Here is a 20,332-nt window from a genome sequence, read left to right on the forward strand (position 1 = left end):
GTTTGGACCAGGGAAATGAAGTCTGTGCCGTGATTTTGTGGCCAATTGTATGTGATGGATGGCAGGAGGACGGCTGCTGCAACTTTGGTATTTTATCTTTTGAAGAGAGTTATGGTATTATCAAAAAGCTAACTGATTTTCCCTTTTCCGATCGTTTGCTGGGGTCCAATTCCATGCGCATACTGGCATTCTCCTGACATCCCAATCAATATGCACACTGCACACTGGGCCAAAAGCTTCCCGCACCTTTTAATCTCCATTGGCATCAGGGCGAAAATCTGACCTTTGCTGAGCAGAAGTAATTGTAACACAGGAGGAAGAACTCCGGCCAACTCTCCCTGCCTCTGGGTCAACTGTCACTAAAACCAGCTATTAGTATTACCGCTCCCAGCTGGGCCTTTCACTCAGGCTAGAGATCATGCTTGGGAACTTCCCGATCTGTCGGCTGGATCTACTCCTCAGTCTGAAGAAGGGTCTCGACCTGAAACATCACCCATGCCTTCTCTCCTGAGATGCTGCCTGACCTGCTGAGTTACTCCAGCATTTTGTGAATAAATACCTTCGATTTGTACCAGCATCTGCAGTTATTTTCTTATACTCGTCAGAGAAACTTACTCCTCCAGTGCAGCAAATGTAGCCGCGGACCTTTCACCTTCCGGCACGGCCTGGAATAGGCCGCGGGATTTTCCACCGCCCGGCGGGCCTTCAATGTCGGGAGCCCCGACCGCCCCGAAGTGGCAATTATGACTGCCTGACCGCGGGAGACAACGGCAGGGAAGAGAAAGACATTCTGGCCTTCCATCACAGTGAGGAGGTGACTGGAGGAGACTCACTGTGGTGGATGGTTTTTGTTTTATGTTGGTTTTTGTGATTGTGTGTTTTATTGCTTTCTTTTTTATTGCCTCTCATTGTTGACTGTGGGTAACGTAATTTGGTCTAAAAACATGTTTTTGGATGGCAATAAAGGCTATTCTATTCTATTCTATTCTATTCTACTCCTCCAGTGTAGTCACTCCCTCTTTTTCCTGAGAAGACTGAGGAAGTTTGGCATGAACGCCAGTATCCTCACAAACTTCTACAGATGCACCATCGAGAGCCTGCTGACGGGCTGCATTACAGTCTGGTACAGGAACTGTTCTGCCCACAGCCACAAATCACTACAGAAAGTGGTGAAGACGGCACAGCACACAGCACATCACTGGCAACTGTCTCCCGGCCATTCAGGACATTTCCTACCGGCGGTGCCTGCGGAAGGCACGCAGCATCATCAAGGACCACAGCCACCCAGCACGCAGGCTGTTCTCCTTGTTACCGTCAGGCAGACGATACAGGAGTATGGCTGCGCGTACCACCAGACTTAAGAACAGTTTCTACCATCAGGCCATCAGGCTTCTGAACTCATAAACACATTTCACATCATATATGTTGATTATTTTTAATATTGACTTTTTACCTATTTTTAATATTGTCTTTTTACCTTACTAATGCCATTTTTAAAATCTTATTTATCCTTGGAATATTACTGCTGAGGTGACCCGTTGTCTTGTCAAATACATTTCATTGTACCGTTGACCCTGTGCCAACCTACATATGACAAATAAAAATTTATTATTATTATTATTCTCCCCTCTCCCGTCAGGCAAGAGGTACAGAAGAATGAAAACGCACGCCTCCAGATTCAGGGAGAGTTTCTTCCCAGCTGTTGTCGGGCAACTGAACCATCCTATCCACAACTGGAGAGATAGACCTGAAATACTATCTATCTCATTGGAGACTCTCGGACTATCTTTAATCGGCCTTTACTTTGCACTAAACGTCATTCACTTAATGTACCTGTACACTCTGGATGGCTTGATTGTTATCATGCAATAGTCTTTCCACTGACTGGTTAGCACGCAGCAAAATGCTTTTCACTGCACATCGGTACAAGTGACAATAAACTAAGATAGATTTAAGAGGGAGAATGGACAGGCTGATAGATGGAAAGTCAGATGGAAAGAGACACGAGCAGAACACGAATACAATCACAAACCAACTAATAGCACATTTCAATTATATATAATAAGCGCATTGCATTTTCATCCGAGAGGGAAGAGTATAAACTTTTGCAAACCGTTTGGAGATTGTATTGCGCAATTATGAACACCGACTGTGCAGGAACACATGGGAACACATTTCTACCTGGCTGAGACGTGTCAGTCTGCCCACGTTTGGCCCGCACACAGTAATCCCACCGCGTATTTGGATTTTCCACGAATTTCCCAATGTCGAGGAAGAGCTCGCTGAAGGACATGTGGCTGGCCTGGTACACCGTGTAGTAGAGCAGAGCGGCTCTCCAGAGGAAGGGATCCTTGCGGAACAGCACGCTGTGGATGCTGGCAAGTCCTTCTTCAGTCGGGTTGATGGGTTTGAGCCCGTGTTTCTTGCGGCCACTCCAGTTACTCCAGGGCTGTAGGTTGTTGTTCAAACCCCGTATATAATGGGTACCTGCAAAGAATTCTACATTAATTCCATTGTGGCTGCTGAAAGGGGTAATGGTTCAATGGTACGTTAAACAAACCATGTAACGAGGTACAGTGAAACTCCTTTTTGCATACAGTTCAGTATCAGCATCACTATACATAAGCGCTTGGATAAATCTTAGATAAGCATCTCAGATACAGTACGTGTATAATAGCAGTATGTGTAGGAAGGAACTGCAGATGCTGGGTTAAATCGAAGTCAGACGCAAAATGCTGGAGTAATTCAGCGGGCCAGGCAGCATCTCTGCAGAGAAGGAATGAATGGGTGAGACGTTTTGGGTTGAGACCCTTCCTGCGAGTAATAATAACGGTAGTACACTGAGACAGAGTCGCCAAGTTTGGTGCCATTTTCGAGTCCCAGTTATAGGTGTGGAGTTCTTAACCTGACCATGAAGGCCCATTTCCTGGCGGCATTGCAAGGTCAGCTGGGCCAAGCGTAGTCGTGGTGTCCTCCATCGCTGCTCCACTGCTCCATGCGGGCAGCATCCAGTCCACGTTTTAGGTCTCTCGGAGTGGCGCCCGGACCGGCCGAGCCCCAGGCTACTACTGCAGGACCTCCAGCGGCCCACACCACAGTTAGGAAGGATATTCTTGCTATTGAGGGCGTGCAGCGTAGGTTCACTAGGTTAATTCCCGGAATGGTGGGACTGTCATATGTTGAAAGACTGGAGCGACGAGGCTTGTACACATTTAGAAGGATGAGAGGAGATCTTATCGAAACGTATAAGATTATTAAGGGGTTGGACACGTTAGAGGCAGGAAACATGTTCCCAATGTTGGGGGAGTCCAGAACAAGAGGCCACAGTTTAAGAATAAGGGGTAGGCCATTTAGAACTGAGATGAGAAAAAACTTTTTCAGTCAGAGAGTTGTGAATCTGTGGAATTCTCTGCCTCAGAAGGCAGTGGAGGCCAATTCTCTGAATGCATTCAAGAGAGAGTTAGATAGAGCTCTAAAGGATAGCGGAATCAGGGGGTTATGGTCTCGTCATCATGTTCGGCACAAACATTGTGGGCCAGAGGGCCTGTTCTTGTGCTGTAGTGTTCTATGTTCTACACATTACACCTTTTTTTCCCCAAATACATATCAGTTAATGCAAACTGTGACAAGGCTTAGAGGGGAATATATTTAAAGATTTTGTTTTAGTTTTGGAACATTCATGTACTGCCACTTTATCTAGTTTAGTTTTAGTTGAGTTTAGCGACACAGAGCGGGAACAGGCCTTTCGGCCCGCCGAGTCCGTACCGACCAGCGACCAGCGATCCCCGCACGTTAACGCCATTCTACACGCACGAGGGACAATTTACACTTAGACCAAGCCAATTAACCTGCAAACCTGTAGGTTTTTGGAGAATGAGAGGAAAGCGAAGATCTCGGAGAAAACTCACGGGGGTCACGGGGAGAACGGATCAGGCCCGGGTCTCTGGCGCTGCAAGGCAGCAACTCTATCGCTGCACCACCATGACTCCCCTACTTTGCCCCCACTTTATTGTTGGATCAAATGTTCTGGTTAGCGCCCAATATATATTTGTTGTCCGAGTTTAATACAGATTCCTTTCCCCGCGGCCCCCGCCCACCCATCAAATTGCAGCCGCGAAGCATGAAAGATGGTTCCCGTACCTATCTCATGTCTCAGCATTCCCTCCAGCCAGTGCTCACGGGCGGTAGAAACGTTGATGGTCAGCGTTGGACGACTGTTCACTATCGTCATAGACGCACGAGAAAGCAAATCATCTGTTAAGTGGACTGCAATCTGCAAACATTTACAAGGACGTGCAATTTAGAAGCCTTTTCAAAAAAAAAAAAATTGACAGCCTGAAATAACTAAGCAGAAAATATACTAAGTAGATATAAGGAACTGCAGGTGCTGAGATTCACTATGCGTAGAACACTATAGCCAATAGACAATAGGTGCAGGAGGAGGCCATTCGGCCCTTCGAGCCAGCACCGCCATTCAATGTGATCATGGCTGATCATTCTCAATCAGTACCCCGTTCCTGCCTTCTCCCCATACCCCCTGACTCCGCTATCCTTAAGCGCTCTACCTAGCTCTCTCTTGAATGCATTCAGAGAATTGGCCTCCACTGTCTTCTGAGGCAGAGAATTCCACAGATTCACAACTCTCTGACTGAAAATGTTTTTCCTCATCTCAGTTCTAAATGGCCTACCCCTTATTCTTAAACTGTGGCCCCTTGTTCTGGACACCCCAACATTGGGAACATGTTTCCTGCCTCTAACGTGTCCAACCCCTTAATAATCTTATACGTTTCGATAAGATCTCCTCTCATCCTTCCAAATTCCTGTGTATACAAGCCTAGTCGCTCCAGTCTTTCAACATACGACAGTCCCGCCATTCCGGGAATTAACCAAGTAAACCTGCCCTCAATAGCAAGAATATCCTGCTAGTGCTGAAGTAACTCAGTGGGTCAGGCAGAATTTCAGAATTACAGCGCCCGGAACCCAGGTTCGATCCTGACTATGGACGCTGTCTGTGCGGAGTTTGTACCTTCTCCCTGTGACTGCATGGATTTCCTCCAGGCGCTCCGGTTTTCTCCCACATTTCCAAAGACGTGCAGGTTTGTAGGTTAATTGGCTTCTGTAAATTGTCCCTGGTGTGGAGGATAGTAGTAGCATATGGGTGATTGTGGGCGGCATGGACTCAGTGGGCCAAGGGGCTCGTTTCCACCCTGTATTTCTATAACTAAAACATATTTCACATGACCGGCACATGACACTAATAATGTGGACACAGCATGCCCCAAGGTACAGTGGCCTTTTAATTGGTGGAGATTCTATTCAGATACAACATTTGCAGTAGGTTCTGAAATCTTCAAAGTGCCTTTAACAAATCATTGGCAATGGTGCAACCACATTCGAAAGTAATAGATTTAATTTAGTTTAGTTTGGTTTAGAGATATAGTGCGGAAACAGGCCCTTCAACTCACCGAGTCCGTGCCGACCAGCGATCCCTGCACACTAACACTATCCTACACGCGCTGTGGTCAACCTTTTAAAAATAATTATACGAAGCCAATTAACCTACAAACCTGTACGTCTTTGGAGTGGGGGAGGAAACCGGAGCTCCCGGAGAAAACTCGCAGGTCATGGGGAGAACGTACAAACTCCGTACAGACAGCACCCATAGTCAGGATCGAACACGGGTCTCTGGCGTTGCAAGGCAGCAACTCTACCACTGTGCTACCGTGCTGCCCCTGAATACGAGGTATGAGACTTTCTACTTACATCACCAAGACAATTCTCTTTCTCCATGTACTTCTTCACGTAGAACCAAATGCGACTCTTAGTGAGCAGATTCCCTCCAGTTGCTTGCTCAAACTTCTCATAGCTGCCGTATTTCTGAAGGGCCATTTTCATTATCTTAATAGCCTGCCAAAAATATTGAAGCACATTATAAGAGGCATTATAGATTTTCATAAATAATTTCTTATCAGCTACTTCTGAAGAAAGGTACATGTCAATGTGCTTATTGTTGAGGAGGAAGTAAAACATGAAAAACTAAGCAGCAATCAGTATGATTCTAGATATTTTTTTGAACTGGTTTTTCTTTTTTTCGTTTATATATATAACAATGTAGATAAAAATTGAACTGCTGATTCCAAGAAAGCTGATGCCTAAAAACTGCCTGGAATAGGGGGCATTAACTTCAAGGAGAGTTTAGAGATACAGCGCAGAAACAGGCCCTTCGGCCCACCGGGTCTGCGCCGACCAGCGATCCCTGTTTATTAACCTAACCCTGTTTACTATCCGACAACCACTAGGGACATTTTTTACATTTGCCCAGCCAATTAAGCTACATACCTGTACGTCTTTGGAGTGTGGGAGGAAACAGACAATCTTCTTAATTTTTTTAATTTTATAATTGATTACAATGCATATAACAACAACAGTAAACCCCATCCCCCCCCTTCCCTACATAATCATGAAAACAAACAAACAAAAACAAACAAATAAATAAATAAAAATACATTTAAAAAAAACATAACTACAATGTAACAAAAAAAGACAAAACGCACAAAAACATGAGGCAAGGTAATTTTCACAAGTCAAATATTTCAGTATTTTCACTGCTGGATTCAAAGAAGGTACAAAAGCATGTGGCATTGAGGGGATAGTTTTACTTGTCCTTAATATGCTGCAGCACTGGGTTCCATATGTTGAAGAACTTTTGAGGGTTGCCAGACAATTCATATCTCAACCTCTCTACGTGTAATATGCCCATTAATTCTCTTAACCAAGTCTCAAACTGAGGAGCAGAGTCTGATTTCCATAGTTTCAAAATACATCTGTTGGCAATTACCATACCATAAACCAAGATTGTGCGAGCATTATGGTCTAGCTTCTCAAGCGTTGTGGAATACCCGAATAGAGCAGTTTCAGGGTCCGGAGTTAAAGTGACGTTTAAAACAGTGGAGTACCATTGAAATAAAAGACACCAAAAGTTGTGAAGTTTTGGACAAGTCCAAAAGTGGTGAGCGAGTGTACCCTCAGTGGTCTTGCATCTATTACACAAAGGTGAGAGATCAGGAAAGATTTTATGCAGCTTAACCTTAGAGTAGTGTAATCTGTGTATAACCTTGAATTGAATCAGTTGTAGCCTAGAATTAATAGAACAGGATTTTATACTTTTCAGTACTTCCTTCCAGACATCGTCATCAATTTCAATGTTAAGGTCTTCTTCCCAGGTTTGTTTTATTTTTAAAGTAGATTTATCTAGTTTGTTTAAAAAGATACCTACAAACGATGAGATTAGGTTCTTTGCTTCCGGGGGACCCAGCAAAATTTTGGACAACAAGTCGTCTTCGGGCAGGGACTCAAAAAGCGAATTGTTTTGTCGAACATAATTTCTCAGCTGTAAGTACCTGAAGAATTGAGTTTTGGGCAATGAGAACTTGGATTGTAGCTGATCAAATGATGCAAAGTGTCTATTTATGTAAAGATCTTTTATTGTAACTATCCCTTTACAGCTCCATTCTTTGAATGCTGTGTCTGTAAATGATGGGGGGAAAGCGTGGTTATGCCAGATTGGGGCGTGCATTGACGTATTCGGAAGCTCACAAGCTTTCCTAATTTGGTGCCATATTCTCTGAGCATTGGACAGAGTGAAGTGATCCTCTCTAAGAGAGGGGAGAGATCTGGGTAATGAAAAAAGGAGAGCAGGGAGAGAAGTTTTTGGGGTTAAGCTTTTTTCAATCGCCAGCCAAGGTGGCAGGTCATATCCAACTCCCCGTTCATATGCATACTGCCAGTATACCATGACTCTAACATTGGCCGCCCAATAGTAATATAAAAAGCACGGTAACCCCAGTCCCCCATGTTCCCTCGTTTTTTGAAGATAAGCTTTTGAGATCCTGTGTGCTTTATATCCCCAAATAAATGGCATAATGATAGAATCGATTAACTTAAAGTAGGATTTGGGGATAAAAACAGGGACATTCTGAAATAAATACAGAAATCTCGGCAGGGAGACCATCTTTACTGCGTTCACGCGGCCAATCAAGGAAATAGGCAACGTTCTCCATTTCTCTATGTTCTCCTTTAGCTTGTTCAACCTTTCGGTAAAGTTAATTTTAAAAAGGGTCTTGGGGTTTTTAGATATTTTAATGCCCAGATATTTTATACTATCCGGATTTGTTTTAAACTGCATGTTGGCTAAGAATACAGGGTCTAATTCTGCTGTTATCGATATAAGTTCACTCTTCTGCCAGTTTATAGTGTAACCTGAGACCTCGCCAAAGGAATTAATAAGCTGGAATAGGTAAGGAACAGAATGTTCAGGGTCAGATACAAAGATGGCAATATCATCCGCATAAAGCGAAATCTTACGTTCCACCCCACCCAGTATTATCAGTTTTATAAGCGCATGCCCTCTTATGCCGATTGCCAGCGGCTCAATGGCTAACGCAAAGAGGAGCGGCGAGAGGGGGCAATCTGGGAGAAAACCCACGCAGGGTCACGGGGAGAACGGACAAACTCCGTACAGATGGCACCCATAGTCGGGATCGAACCCGGGTCGCTGACGCTGCATTCGCTGTAAGGCAGCAACTCTACCGCTGCGCCACCGTGCCGCACATTGGACAGACTTGTATTGCTTTCTCTAGAATACTGGAGGTTGAGGGACAACCTTTTAGAAGCAGATACAACTATGAGAGACATAGACAAGGGTAGACAGTCTGACTCCCCTCCACCCCCAGCGAGGCAAGTTATTTATCTGTCTATTTATTTATTCTCACACACACGATGGTGGGTGCCTGGAACATGCTGCCAGGGGGGTGGTGGAGGAGGAAGATATGATAGTGACGTTTAAGAGGATTTTTAGACAGGCACATGACTATGTAGGAATGAAGGGATATGGATTGTGTGCAGGCAGATATGGTTAGTTTATCTTCAGATGGGATGATTAGTGAAAGATGCTTTGTTTTTGTCTGCTGATACCAATGATTGAGTATCATGTTTGGCACAGACATTGTGGACAGGAGGGTCTGTTCCTATGCTGCGTTATTATTCTATGTTCTAACTAACCCACAACATAATAGAGTTCTCAACACAGATGACAACAGGGTTAAACCAAAGTGCACAAATCATAATCATACTTTATTAGCCAAGTATGTTTTGCAACATACGAGGAATTTCATTTGCCATAGTCATACCAATAAAAAGCAACAGGACACACAAAATACATTTTAACATAAACATCCACCACAGTGACTCCTCCACATTCCTCACTGTGATGGAAGGCGAGAAAACGTTCAATCTCTCCCTTCTTTGTCCCCCAGCGGTCGGGGGCCTCTAACGTTCCGTTGACGGGACGATCTTGACTCCTGTAGCCGGTGGCGGGCCTTCCTCTTTGGGGCGATCAAGCTCTTGCATCGGGGGGGGAATCTCAGCTCCCCCGCGCTGGGCGATCTACCCCGGGTCGGGGCTGGTTGAACGTCGTGCGGCTTTTGGAGATTCCCGACGTCAGTCTCAACCCGAGACTGTGAGCTCCTTTATGTTAAGGTCCGCAGGCCACAGGTTGGAACATCGATCCCAAGCAAGGAATCGGCTCCGATGGTAAGTCCACGGCCCCGCGGTGGGGCTCAAAGTCAGTCCCGATCAAGGCCTCCAGCTCCACGATGTTAGGCCGCAGAGCGACCGGAGATACGAACCGGAAAACAATCGCATCTCCGGCAAGGTAAGAGATTGAAAAAAAGTTCCCCCTGTCTGTCCCCCCCCACCCACCCCCCACATAAAACAAACCAGAGAACATTAACACATACTTTTTAAACACACCAAAAATAAAAAATAAAAGACGAAAAGGTCAGACGAGGTAGGCAAGGTTGCCATCGAAGCGCCACCTGGTGGAATCTTAAAGCAGCTAAGCTGCAGGATGCTTTATATTCTCTCCCAATTTGTGGAAAATATTAAAGTATTTATCAAGCAGTGAGTCCTCCACTAATTATGTTGTTCCTTTCCAAGTGTTATCCATCACATCCTAGGAGGTGTTCATAGTGAGAAGGATTTAAAAAGAACAAGGTATTTGCTTTTTGCATTAAATGAACTTATAAAAGCACCCATATCACTTGCAGTTACGGTTAAATATCAAACATCGCCCGTGTGTTTCCCTTTGCGACCTTTATAGTGCAAATTCCCAATCTCATTTTAGCACAGTAGCACTGCAGTAATCTGAGCTAATGAACTCGATGTCCAGTCTGCGTCTAATCATGACCATGAACACATTCAGGGCGAAACATGACGGGATACCAATTACTGTCGAAACTCACACACAATGCAAGCTCCTGCTTATAAGAGGACTCTTCAAAACATTGTACCCTTTAAAAAAAAAGTGTGAAACAATTGATCACTAGATTCCAGTGAACAGGATAAATAAGAGCTTTTCTAAGTTTAAGAAGCATTTGGACAGGTACATGGATAGGGCAGGTTTAGAGGGATATGGGCCAAATGCAGTCAGGTGGAACTAGTGCAGATGGGACATGTTGGTCGGTGTGGTCAAGTTGGGCTGAAGGGCTGGAAGACTCCATGAGCTATTGTAATAAATAGTGACATTGAAGTCTCTAACTTCAATGTAACAATTAGAGTCAGACAACAACAAAAAGACCCATCCACACTCACCATGTTGCCTAACCAAGCTAGTCCCATTTGGCTGCGCAGACTCATATCCATCCAAGCCTTTCCTATCCATTATAACGTACTGCAGGTCAGCCCAACAAGTGAGCTGAGGAATGTTTAATGGCGTTTAATGCAAATAAGTGCAAGGTGTTGCATTTTGGGATCTTAAAGCAGGGCAGAACCTTCGCAGTGAATGGTAGGGATCCAGGGAGCGTTGTAGAGCAGTAGGATCGAGAGTGCAAGTGCACAGTTCCTTGAAAGTAGCATCACAGATGGTTACGGTGGTCAAGATGTCTGTAGGTATATTGGCCTTCATCAATTAGGGTATTGAGTTTACAGGTTGGGACACCATGTTACAGTTGTACCAGATGTCGATGCGACCACACTCAGTATTGCATTCAGTTTGGTTGTCCTGCTACAGGACGGATGTCGTTAGGCTGGAAAGAGTGCAGAGACGATTTACCAGGATAGTTTTCTTACACTACCAGGATAGTGCCAGGTCTTGATTAGCTGAGCTATAGTGAGAGCTCTAGGCAGGCTATGACTTAATTCCTCGGAGGGCAGGAGGCGGATGGGTGATCTTATAGAGGAGTATAAAATAAAGAGGTGAATAGAAAGAGTGAATGCAGAGTCTTTCACCCGTTTCAGGTCGGGACCCTTCTTCAGACAAGCAATTCATGTCGCACTGCTGCCACAGCCCACATCTTAAAAATTATGAAAACAGAGAAAATAAACATTTAAAGGCGTTTTAAGGGGAGGTGGATTGGTGAACCAAGATCAATGTAACACTGAGACACAACCATAAGGTTCTTACATATTAATCGAGAATGTGAGGAGGTGATAATGGAGTCTAGAGCAAAAGACAAAGTGCTGGAGAAACTCAGCAGGTCAGGCAGCATCTGGGGAGAGAATGAGCTGGTGCCGTTTCGGGCCGAGACCCTTCTTCAGAAATAGAAACATAGAAAAATAGGTGCAGGAGTAGGCCATTCGGCCCTTCGAGCTAGCACCGCCATTCAATATGAATGTCATCTAAAATCAGTACCCCGTTCCTGCTTTTTCCCCCATTTTCCCCCATATCCCTTTAGCCCTAAGAGCTAAATCTAACTCTCTCTTGAAAACATCCAGTAAATTGGCCTCCACTGCCTTCTGTGGCAGAGAATTCCACAGATTCACAACTCTCTGGGTGAAAAGGTTTTTCCTCATCTCAGTCCTAAACGGCCTACCCCTTATTCTCAAGTAGAGTCTATCCTTATTCTTAAGCGGAATCTATCCTTTTCATGGATTTCTGGATTTTGAATAAAAATAAATAAATTGTGCTTCCCTGGCAGTGGAGTCAACATATTGCGTGTCGTTTCCATCTCTGGAAGTTCACGGTTTTTGCTCTCCGCAGCAGTGATTCACGACCTTCCACAAACTATGTCACATTGCCGTATTTTGTCCGTTGGGGCCTGTACTCCAGGGCTAACAAGCAATTACTTTGCGAAGAGGTTGGCAGATGGTGCACTTTAAAAATGCTCATGGAAAATTAAAAAAATCTATGGACTTACGTAATACTAGAGAGATTTGTCTCCTTGGCATTATTCAAAAATTATACAAAATCAGAGGTGGACAACCACGATATTAACCTCACACAGTGTGCGGCTTGTTTTTTTCCAGCTGCGGCAGATGTCATCTGTAGACTTTAAACTTGAGTCTTTGGAGATACAGTGCTGAAACAGGCCCTTTGGCCCATCGAGTCACCCGTACACTAGCACTATCCTGCACACTAGGGACAATTTACAATTTTACTGCGCCATTTAACCTAAAAACCTGTACGTCTTTGGAGTTTGGGAGGAATCCAGAGCACTCGGAGAAAACCCACTCGGTCACAGGGAGAACGTACAAACTCCGCGCAGACAGCACCCGTAGTGAGGATCGAAGCCGGGTCTCTGGTGCTGTAAGGCAGCAGCTCTACCGCTGTGCCACTGTGCCGCCCTTTTAGATCTACAACCTGCTGAGTCATTTAAGGGCCTGTCCCACTTAGGCGATTTTTTAGGCAACTGCCGGCGACTGTCAAAGTCGTAGCAGATCGCCGAAATTTTCTTTTACCCTACGACAATGACCACGACAATGCCAAGTCAGGTTGAGATTACACCGTCTTCGGAAACATCGCAAAATTCGCACGCTTATCAATGCTTCTCCGGCATCCTAATTTTCGCTGAAAACACTGACAAGTAGGTAATTACTTGAGAGTTTTGAAATATAACATCTTGCCCGGGTTACTTGAAAACCAAGCTTCACGGTAACAAGCCATAAACTGGATTGACTTCCAGTTTACTAATAGCAATATTAAGAAATTTAATTTGAAACGTGGTTAAATGGATTTTTGTGCTTAGAAAATGTATGGGAGATGCATATCTGGTTTCTGGGTTGCTTATCTGGGTTGGGAGCCTACTTTAGATGTAATTGCTGATGGTCATAAACATTGCGAAAATTCCCACGCTTACCTGACCGTCAAACTGTCAACTATCTACCTGTCAAATGTCCTGACGGTAAATACATTGGTTAAACACAAGTATTTTATGGTATGGTCAAATTACTTTACTTAATTTAATATTACGTGCTTCTAAATGCATCTGCGACAACCTAGCAAACCTGGGGACAGCATGTGACAGCGCCCGCAATAAGCAACGATACCTGGCGACAAGCCAGCTGTCGCCGAGAAATTTCAATCTGGTTGATTTCTCAGCGACGCGCCGAGATCCACTAAGATTCTTTAAAGACTCCTCACGATCATGCCCGCAACACCCCGGCGAACCGTCGTTGACAGCCTAGTCGGCGGCAGTCGCCTTAAAATCGCCTAAGTGGGACAGGCCCTTTAGACTTCTTTAATCCTGATCGTCAATTCACCTTCATATTTAACTGTTTCACAATGTGTGTCCATGCTTCCACAGGACATGGTGCAGTAAAGTGCAAGAAAAGACTCTTCAACCCACTCTTGGTACACCGAATAAAATGCCAAGTTGAACTAACGCCTTCTCCCTGCACAAGATCCATATCCCTCCATCCTCTGCTTATTCATGTGCCTATCCAAAAGCCTCTTAAACATCACCCATCATAAATACCTCCACCGCCAATCTTGAACAGCACATTCCAGGCACCCACCACCATCTGTGCAAAAAGACTTTCCCCGCACATCTCCTTTAAACTTTGCCCCTCTCACCTTAAAGCTATGCCCTCGAGTCTTTGACATCCCCATCCTGGGTTAGAGGTTCTAACCTTATTTATGCCTCTCATAATTTTATATACTTCTATCGAGTCTATCCTGAACTTTCGCTGCTCCGGAGAAAACAATCCAAAGAATTTGTCCAACCACTACTTGCAGCTCATACCCAAAACTCCAGCCTCAGCTGAAGTCTCCAGCATGACCCATTGAAATGTCACCATCTGTGGCAAATTAACATTCAATTTGCTTCACAACATACTGTAAAGCTACAAGTTGCGGAAGTGGTATCTGTTGATACCATAGTTACTACCTTTTTACATTTTTTAATTTAAGGCGGCACGGTGGCACAGCGGTAGGGTTGCTGCCTAAAAGCGCCAGCGACCTGGGTTCGATCCTGACTATGGGTGCTGTCTGTACGGAGTTTGACCTGCATGGGTTTTCTCCGAGATCTTCAGTTTCCTCCCACACTCCAAAGATGTACAGGTTTGTAGGTAAATTGGCTTGGTATAAGAGTAAATTGTCCCTAGTGTGTGTAGGATAGTGTTGGTGTGCAGGGATCGCTGGTCGGCGTGGACTCGGTGGGCCGAAGGGCCTGTTTCCTCACAGTATCTCTAAACTAAATCTGTCCCGAAAAATCTACCAGTGTCTTCACAGTGTTCACTCCAAGGGATCAGGTTAGCAATTCTTTACCAATCATCCCATAGTAATGTTTCAAGTATGAATTAAAAAGGTCAATTTGTTTCACAACATAAAACTACGAGTTATTATAAATTATCGGAAAAATGTTCCCGATGTTGGGGGAGTCCAGAACCAGGGGTCACAGTTTAAGAATAAGGGGTAGGCCATTGAGAACTGAGATGAGGAAAAAGTTTTTCACCCGGAGAGTTGTGAATTTGTGGAATTCTCTGCCACAGAAGTCAGTGGAGGCCAATTCACTGGATGTTTTCAAGAGGGAGATAGATTTAGCTCTTAGGGTTAAAGGAATCAGGGGATATGGGGAGAAAGCAGGAACGGCGTACTGATTTTAGATGATCAGCCATGATCATATTGAATGGCGGTGCTTGCTCGAAGGGCCCGAATGGCCTACTTCTGCACCTATATTTCTATGTTTCTAAGTTGCAGAAGTGGCATCTGTAGATACCATAGTTACTAAGTTTTTTTTTTTTTAATTAGTTAGGATGGCGGAGTTGAATAAAACTGAAATAAGCTGCTGGCTTAGAAGTAGTCAGGCAATTACAGTCAACCCTATATATCCCTATCTGAAGACCTGTCTCTCCAACTCTTTGGCATTCCTCATTTTCCATGGATCTCTGTTTCCAAGTACTGAACATATCATGGGGGGGGCAAGAGGAAGCCAATTATTTTTCTCTTAGCAGTTTTTTAAAGATCAGGAGCTATTTATCTTTGTTAGACAAAAAAACAAATCACAGTGGGGAAAGTCTTATTCACTTTTCTTTAACAGATATTCATTTGCAATATAAAGTGTGACTTCTGAAATCAATGTATAATCCAGGAAAATAGTACCATCTTGCTAATTTTCATGCTTCTGCAGTCAATGATAATTTCCCGAAGCTCTTCCTCGGCTCTTGACTGCTGCTGGAAATATCAACAGCACCATCTAGTGACCGTTTAAGAAAACACAAAAATAGAGTCGCTTGCAACTTTAAATCTCTCTAATCACAGTACATAGGAATTGATAAGGCACCAAGACTTCACCTAATTTTCTGTCTACCCTTCACATCTAGAGATGGTGCTGCCTCGAGAAGACAGCATCTATCATCAAGGATGCACCGCACGAGATGCAACACCTGTCCCTTTACCTCCCCCCTCAACTCCATCCAAGGACCCAAAGTCTTTCCAGGTGAGACAGAGGTTCACCTGCACTCCTCCAACCTCATCTATTGCATCCGCTGCTCCAGATGTCAACTTATTTACATTGGCGAAACCAAACGCAGGCTCGGCAATCGCTTCGCTCAACACCTGCGCTCGGTCCACGTTGGCCAAACTGATCTCCCGGTGGCTGAGCACTTCAACTCCCCCTCCCACTCCAAGTCTGACCTTTCTGTCATGGGCTTCCTCCAGTGCCATAGTGAGGCCCACCGGAAATTGGAGGAACAGCACCTCATATTTCGCTTGGGCAGCTTGCAGCCCAGTGGTATGAACATCGACTTCTCCAACTTTAGATAGTTCCTCTGTCCCTCTCTTCCCCTCCCCCTTCCCAGATCTCCCTCTATCTTCTTGTCTCCACCTATATCCTTCCTTTGTCCCGCCCCCTGACATCAGTCTGAAGAAGGGTCTCGACCCGAAACGTCACCCATTCCTTCTCTCCTGAGATGCTGCCTGACCTGCTGAGTTACTCCAGCATTTTGTGAATAAATACCTTCGATTTGTACCAGCATCTGCAGTTATTTTCTTATAATATCTATCATCAAGGATCCTCCATTATCTGGGCCATCAGACAGGAGGCCTTAAGTCCCACACTACTAGGTTCAGGAACAACTAGTTAATTTTAGTTTATTGTCACGTGTACCAAGGTACAATGGAAAGCTTTTGTTGCATGCTAACCAGTCAACGGAAAGACAATACATGATGATCATCGATCGATCCACAGTGTACATATACATGTAAAAGGGAATAATGTCCAATTAAAGATAGTCCGAGGGTCTCCAATGAGGTACATAGTAGTTTAGTTTAGATTTAATTTAGAGATACAGCGCGGAAGCAGGCCCTTTGGCCCACCGAGTCCGCGCCGACCGGTGATCCCCGCACATTAACACTATCCTACACACACTAGGGACAATTTTTACATTAACAAAGCCAATTAACCTACAAACCTGTACGACTTTGGAGTGTGGGAGGAAACCGAAGATCTCGGAGAAAACCCACGCAGGTCACGGGCAGAACGTACAAACTCCGTACAGACGGTGCCCGTGGTCAGGATCGAACCCGGGTCTCCGGCGCTGCATTCGCTGTAAGGCAGCAACTCTACCGCTGTGCCACCGTGACCGTAGTAGCTCAGGATTGTTCTCCAGTTGTTGGTCAGATGATTCAGTTGCCTGATAACAGCTGTGAAGAAACTGTCCCTGAATCTGGAGGTGTGCCTGATGGGAGAGGGAGTGGCCAGGGTGTTAGCTACTTTCCTACAACGATCAAATTCTTGACCCAATTTGCATAACCCTAATCCTACTTTGAGAACGGACTGCCAAAGTCTTGTTTTTTTTCTCTATTTTGTGGGATGCACTGTTTTGTTTTGTTGCAGTCTTCTTTCATTTATAAATGTTGTGTATAATTTGTGTATAATTAATTTTTTTGTGGTGTGTGTATTTGTGCCTATGATGGTGCTACAATTTTCCATTGGATCTGCTTTTCACCATACTTGTGCATACAAAAATAAACCCAATTTGACTTTCTTCATACTTATGTTTTATTCTAGTCCCACACATTTTTTTTTAGATTTTAGATTTAGAGATACAGCGCAGAAACAGGCCCTTCGGCCCACCGGGTCCGCGCCGCCCAGCGATCCCCACACATTAACACTATCCTACACCCACTAGGGACAATTTTTACATTTGTCCAGTCAATTAACCTACATACCTGTACGTCTTTGGAGTGTGGGAGGAAACCGAAGATCTCAGAGAAAACCCACGCAGGTCACGGGGAGAACGTACAAACTCCATACAGACAGCACCCGTAGTCAGGATCGAACCTGAGTCTCCGGCGCTGCATTCGCTGTAAGGCAGCAACTCTACCGCTGCGCCACCGTGCCGCCCTTTCTGTCTCATTTTCCTTCTTTGGGGTGTTCCCAAAAACTGTCTCTTCTTTCAGGTTATCCATCAACCATCTTAATTTCTCTCAATATGGATCAGTGTTAAGTTTCTTTTTTATAAGTCAAGAAGGGCCTGGAATATTTCAGTCGTAGAGTCGTACAGCAAGGAAACAGGCCCTTCAGCCCAACTTGCCTATGCTGATCAAGATGTCCCATCTACACTAGTCTCACCTTTGCCCCATATTCTAACTCTCACCTGTCCATGTACCTGTCCAAATGTATTTTAAATGTTGCTACAGTGCCTGTCTCAACTACCTCCTCTGGCAGCTCATTCCATATACACACCACCCTTTGAATCTGTGGAATTATTTGCCACAGAAGGCAGTGGAAGCCGAGAAAGTGGATATTTTTAAGGCAGAGATAGATAGATTCTTGATTAGTACAGGTGTCAGAAGTGATGGGGAGAAGGGAGGAGAATGGGGTTAGGAGGGAGAGATAGATCAGCCATGATTGAATGGCGGAGTAGACTTGATGGGCCGAATGGCCTAATTCTACTCATATCACTTATGACCTTATAACCTTTGTGTGAAAAGGTTGCCCCCCCTCAGGTTCCTATTAAATCTCCCCACTCTCATCTTAAACCCATGTTCTCTGGTTCTTGATTCCTGACTGTGGATAAAAGACCCCATCTATTTACCCCATCTATTACCCTCATTCCCCTCTATTGGATCACCCACCATCCTCCTGCGCTCCAGGGAGTAAAGTCCTAGCCTGCTCTACTCTCCTTATAGCTCAGGCTCTCGAGCTCTCGTAAATCTTCTCTGCATCCAGGGTGAACAAACCTGAACACAATACTCCAAATTTGGCTTCAATGTCTTGTACAACTGTAACATAACCTACTCAATATTCTGACTGATGAAGCCTAATGTGCCAAACGTTTTCTTGACCACCCTATCTCCCTATGACGCCACTTTTAAGGGCCTATGTACCTACACTCCTAGGAGAGGAATTCCTCTCCTCTGCGACACTCCCAGAGCCCTGCCATTCACTGGGAAGCTCCTGCCCTGATTTGCCTTCCAAAAATGCTACACCTCACACGTATCTGCATTAAACTCCGTTAACCATTCATAAGAGATAGGAGCAGAATTAGGCCATTCGGCCCATCAAGTCTACACCATTCAATCATGGCTGATCCATCTCTCCCTCTCAACCCCATTCTCCTGCCTTCTCCCCATTACCCCTGACACCCATACTAATCGCCTGTACTTCCTCAGCCCACCTTCACAACTGAGCAAGATCCTGCTGCAATTTTGATAACCATCTTCGCTATAAATGATGCCACCCACTTTTGTGTCATCTGCAACCTTACTAATCATGCCTTGTACATTCTCACCCAAATTGTTGATATAAACCACAAACAGCAAAGGGACCAGCACCGACCCCTGAGGCACTCCACTAACCACAGACACCTCCAGTCCAAAAAACATCCTTCCACCATCATCCTCTGCTTTCTTTCATGGCCTATTCTCTATCCAGCTGGCGAGCTCTCCCTGGATCCCATACAATCTAACCTTCCAGAGCAGCCTGCCATGTGGAACCGTATCAAATGCCTTGTTGAAGTCCATATAGACAACAAGAGCTCTGATGGCACAGGGGTAGAGTTGCTGCTTTACAGCACTTGCAGCGCCAGAGACCCGAGTTTAATCCTGACGACAGGAGCTGTCTGTACGGAGTTTGTACGTTCTCTCCATGACTGCATGGGTTTTCTCTGAGATCTTCGGTTTCCTCCCACGCTCCAATAACGTACAGGTTTGTATGTTCATTGGCTTGGTATAAGTGTAAATTGTCCCTAGTGTGCGTAGGATAGTGTTAATGTGCGGGGATCGCTGGTCGGTGCCGGCTCGCTAGGCCGAAGGGCCTATTTCGGCGCTGTATCTTGAAACTAAACTAAGAGCTGTGGACTGGCTTCACACGATCAGGCTCTACGATTTCTATATTTGCTTCCCACCGATCATTCTTGACTTCCAAGCACATGAAAAATATGGATTAACTCAGTGGATCAGACAGCATCTCTGGAGAAAAGGAATAGGTGATGTTTCGGGTCGAGACAGGGCCCTAGTGAGACCGCACCTGGAGTACTGTGTGCAGTTTTGGTCTCCAAATTTGAGGACGGATATTCTTGCTATTGAGGGCGTGCAGCGTAGGTTCACTAGGTTAATTCCCGGAATGGCGGGACTGTCGTATGTTGAAAGACTGGATCGACCAGGCTTGTATACACTGGAATTTAGAAGGATGAGAGGAAATCTTATCGAAACTTATAAGATTATTAAGGGGTTGGACACGTTAGAGGCAGGAAACATGTTCCCAATGTTGGGGGAGTCCAGAACAAGCGGCCACAGTTTAAGAATAAGGGGTAGGCCATTTAGAACTGAGATGAGGAAAAACTTTTTCAGTCAGAGAGTTGTAAATCTGTGGAATTCTCTGCCTCAGAAGGCAGTGGAGGCCAATTCTCTGAATGCATTCAAGAGAGAGCTGGATAGAGCTCTTAAGGATAGCGGAGTCAGGGGTTATTGGGAGAAGGCAGGAACGGGGTACTGATTGAGAATGATCAGCCATGATCCCATTGAATGGCGGTGCTGGCTCGAAGGGCCGAATGGCCTCCTCCTGCACCTATTGTCTATTGTCTATTGAGACCCTTCCTCAGACCCGAAACG

General features: G+C 45.0%; 1 protein-coding gene across 4 annotated transcripts in view; it reads right to left on the reverse strand.

The window, feature by feature from the left end:
- Positions 1-20,332, reverse strand: part of matcap2 (microtubule associated tyrosine carboxypeptidase 2) — a 53,874-nt gene that overhangs the window by 13,713 nt on the left and 19,829 nt on the right. For all 4 annotated transcript variants that reach the window (XM_078414987.1, XM_078415008.1, XM_078414997.1 and 1 more), the window contains 3 exons: positions 5,764-5,907; positions 4,141-4,273; positions 2,182-2,487 (listed from right to left, as the gene is read on the reverse strand). In XM_078414987.1, coding sequence (XP_078271113.1) covers positions 2,182-2,487; positions 4,141-4,273; positions 5,764-5,907 — 583 coding nt within the window. The remainder of the gene's footprint in view (positions 1-2,181; positions 2,488-4,140; positions 4,274-5,763; positions 5,908-20,332) is intronic.

This window comes from Rhinoraja longicauda, chromosome 2, assembly GCF_053455715.1.
Source record: "Rhinoraja longicauda isolate Sanriku21f chromosome 2, sRhiLon1.1, whole genome shotgun sequence".
Lineage (NCBI taxonomy): Eukaryota > Metazoa > Chordata > Chondrichthyes > Rajiformes > Arhynchobatidae > Rhinoraja > Rhinoraja longicauda.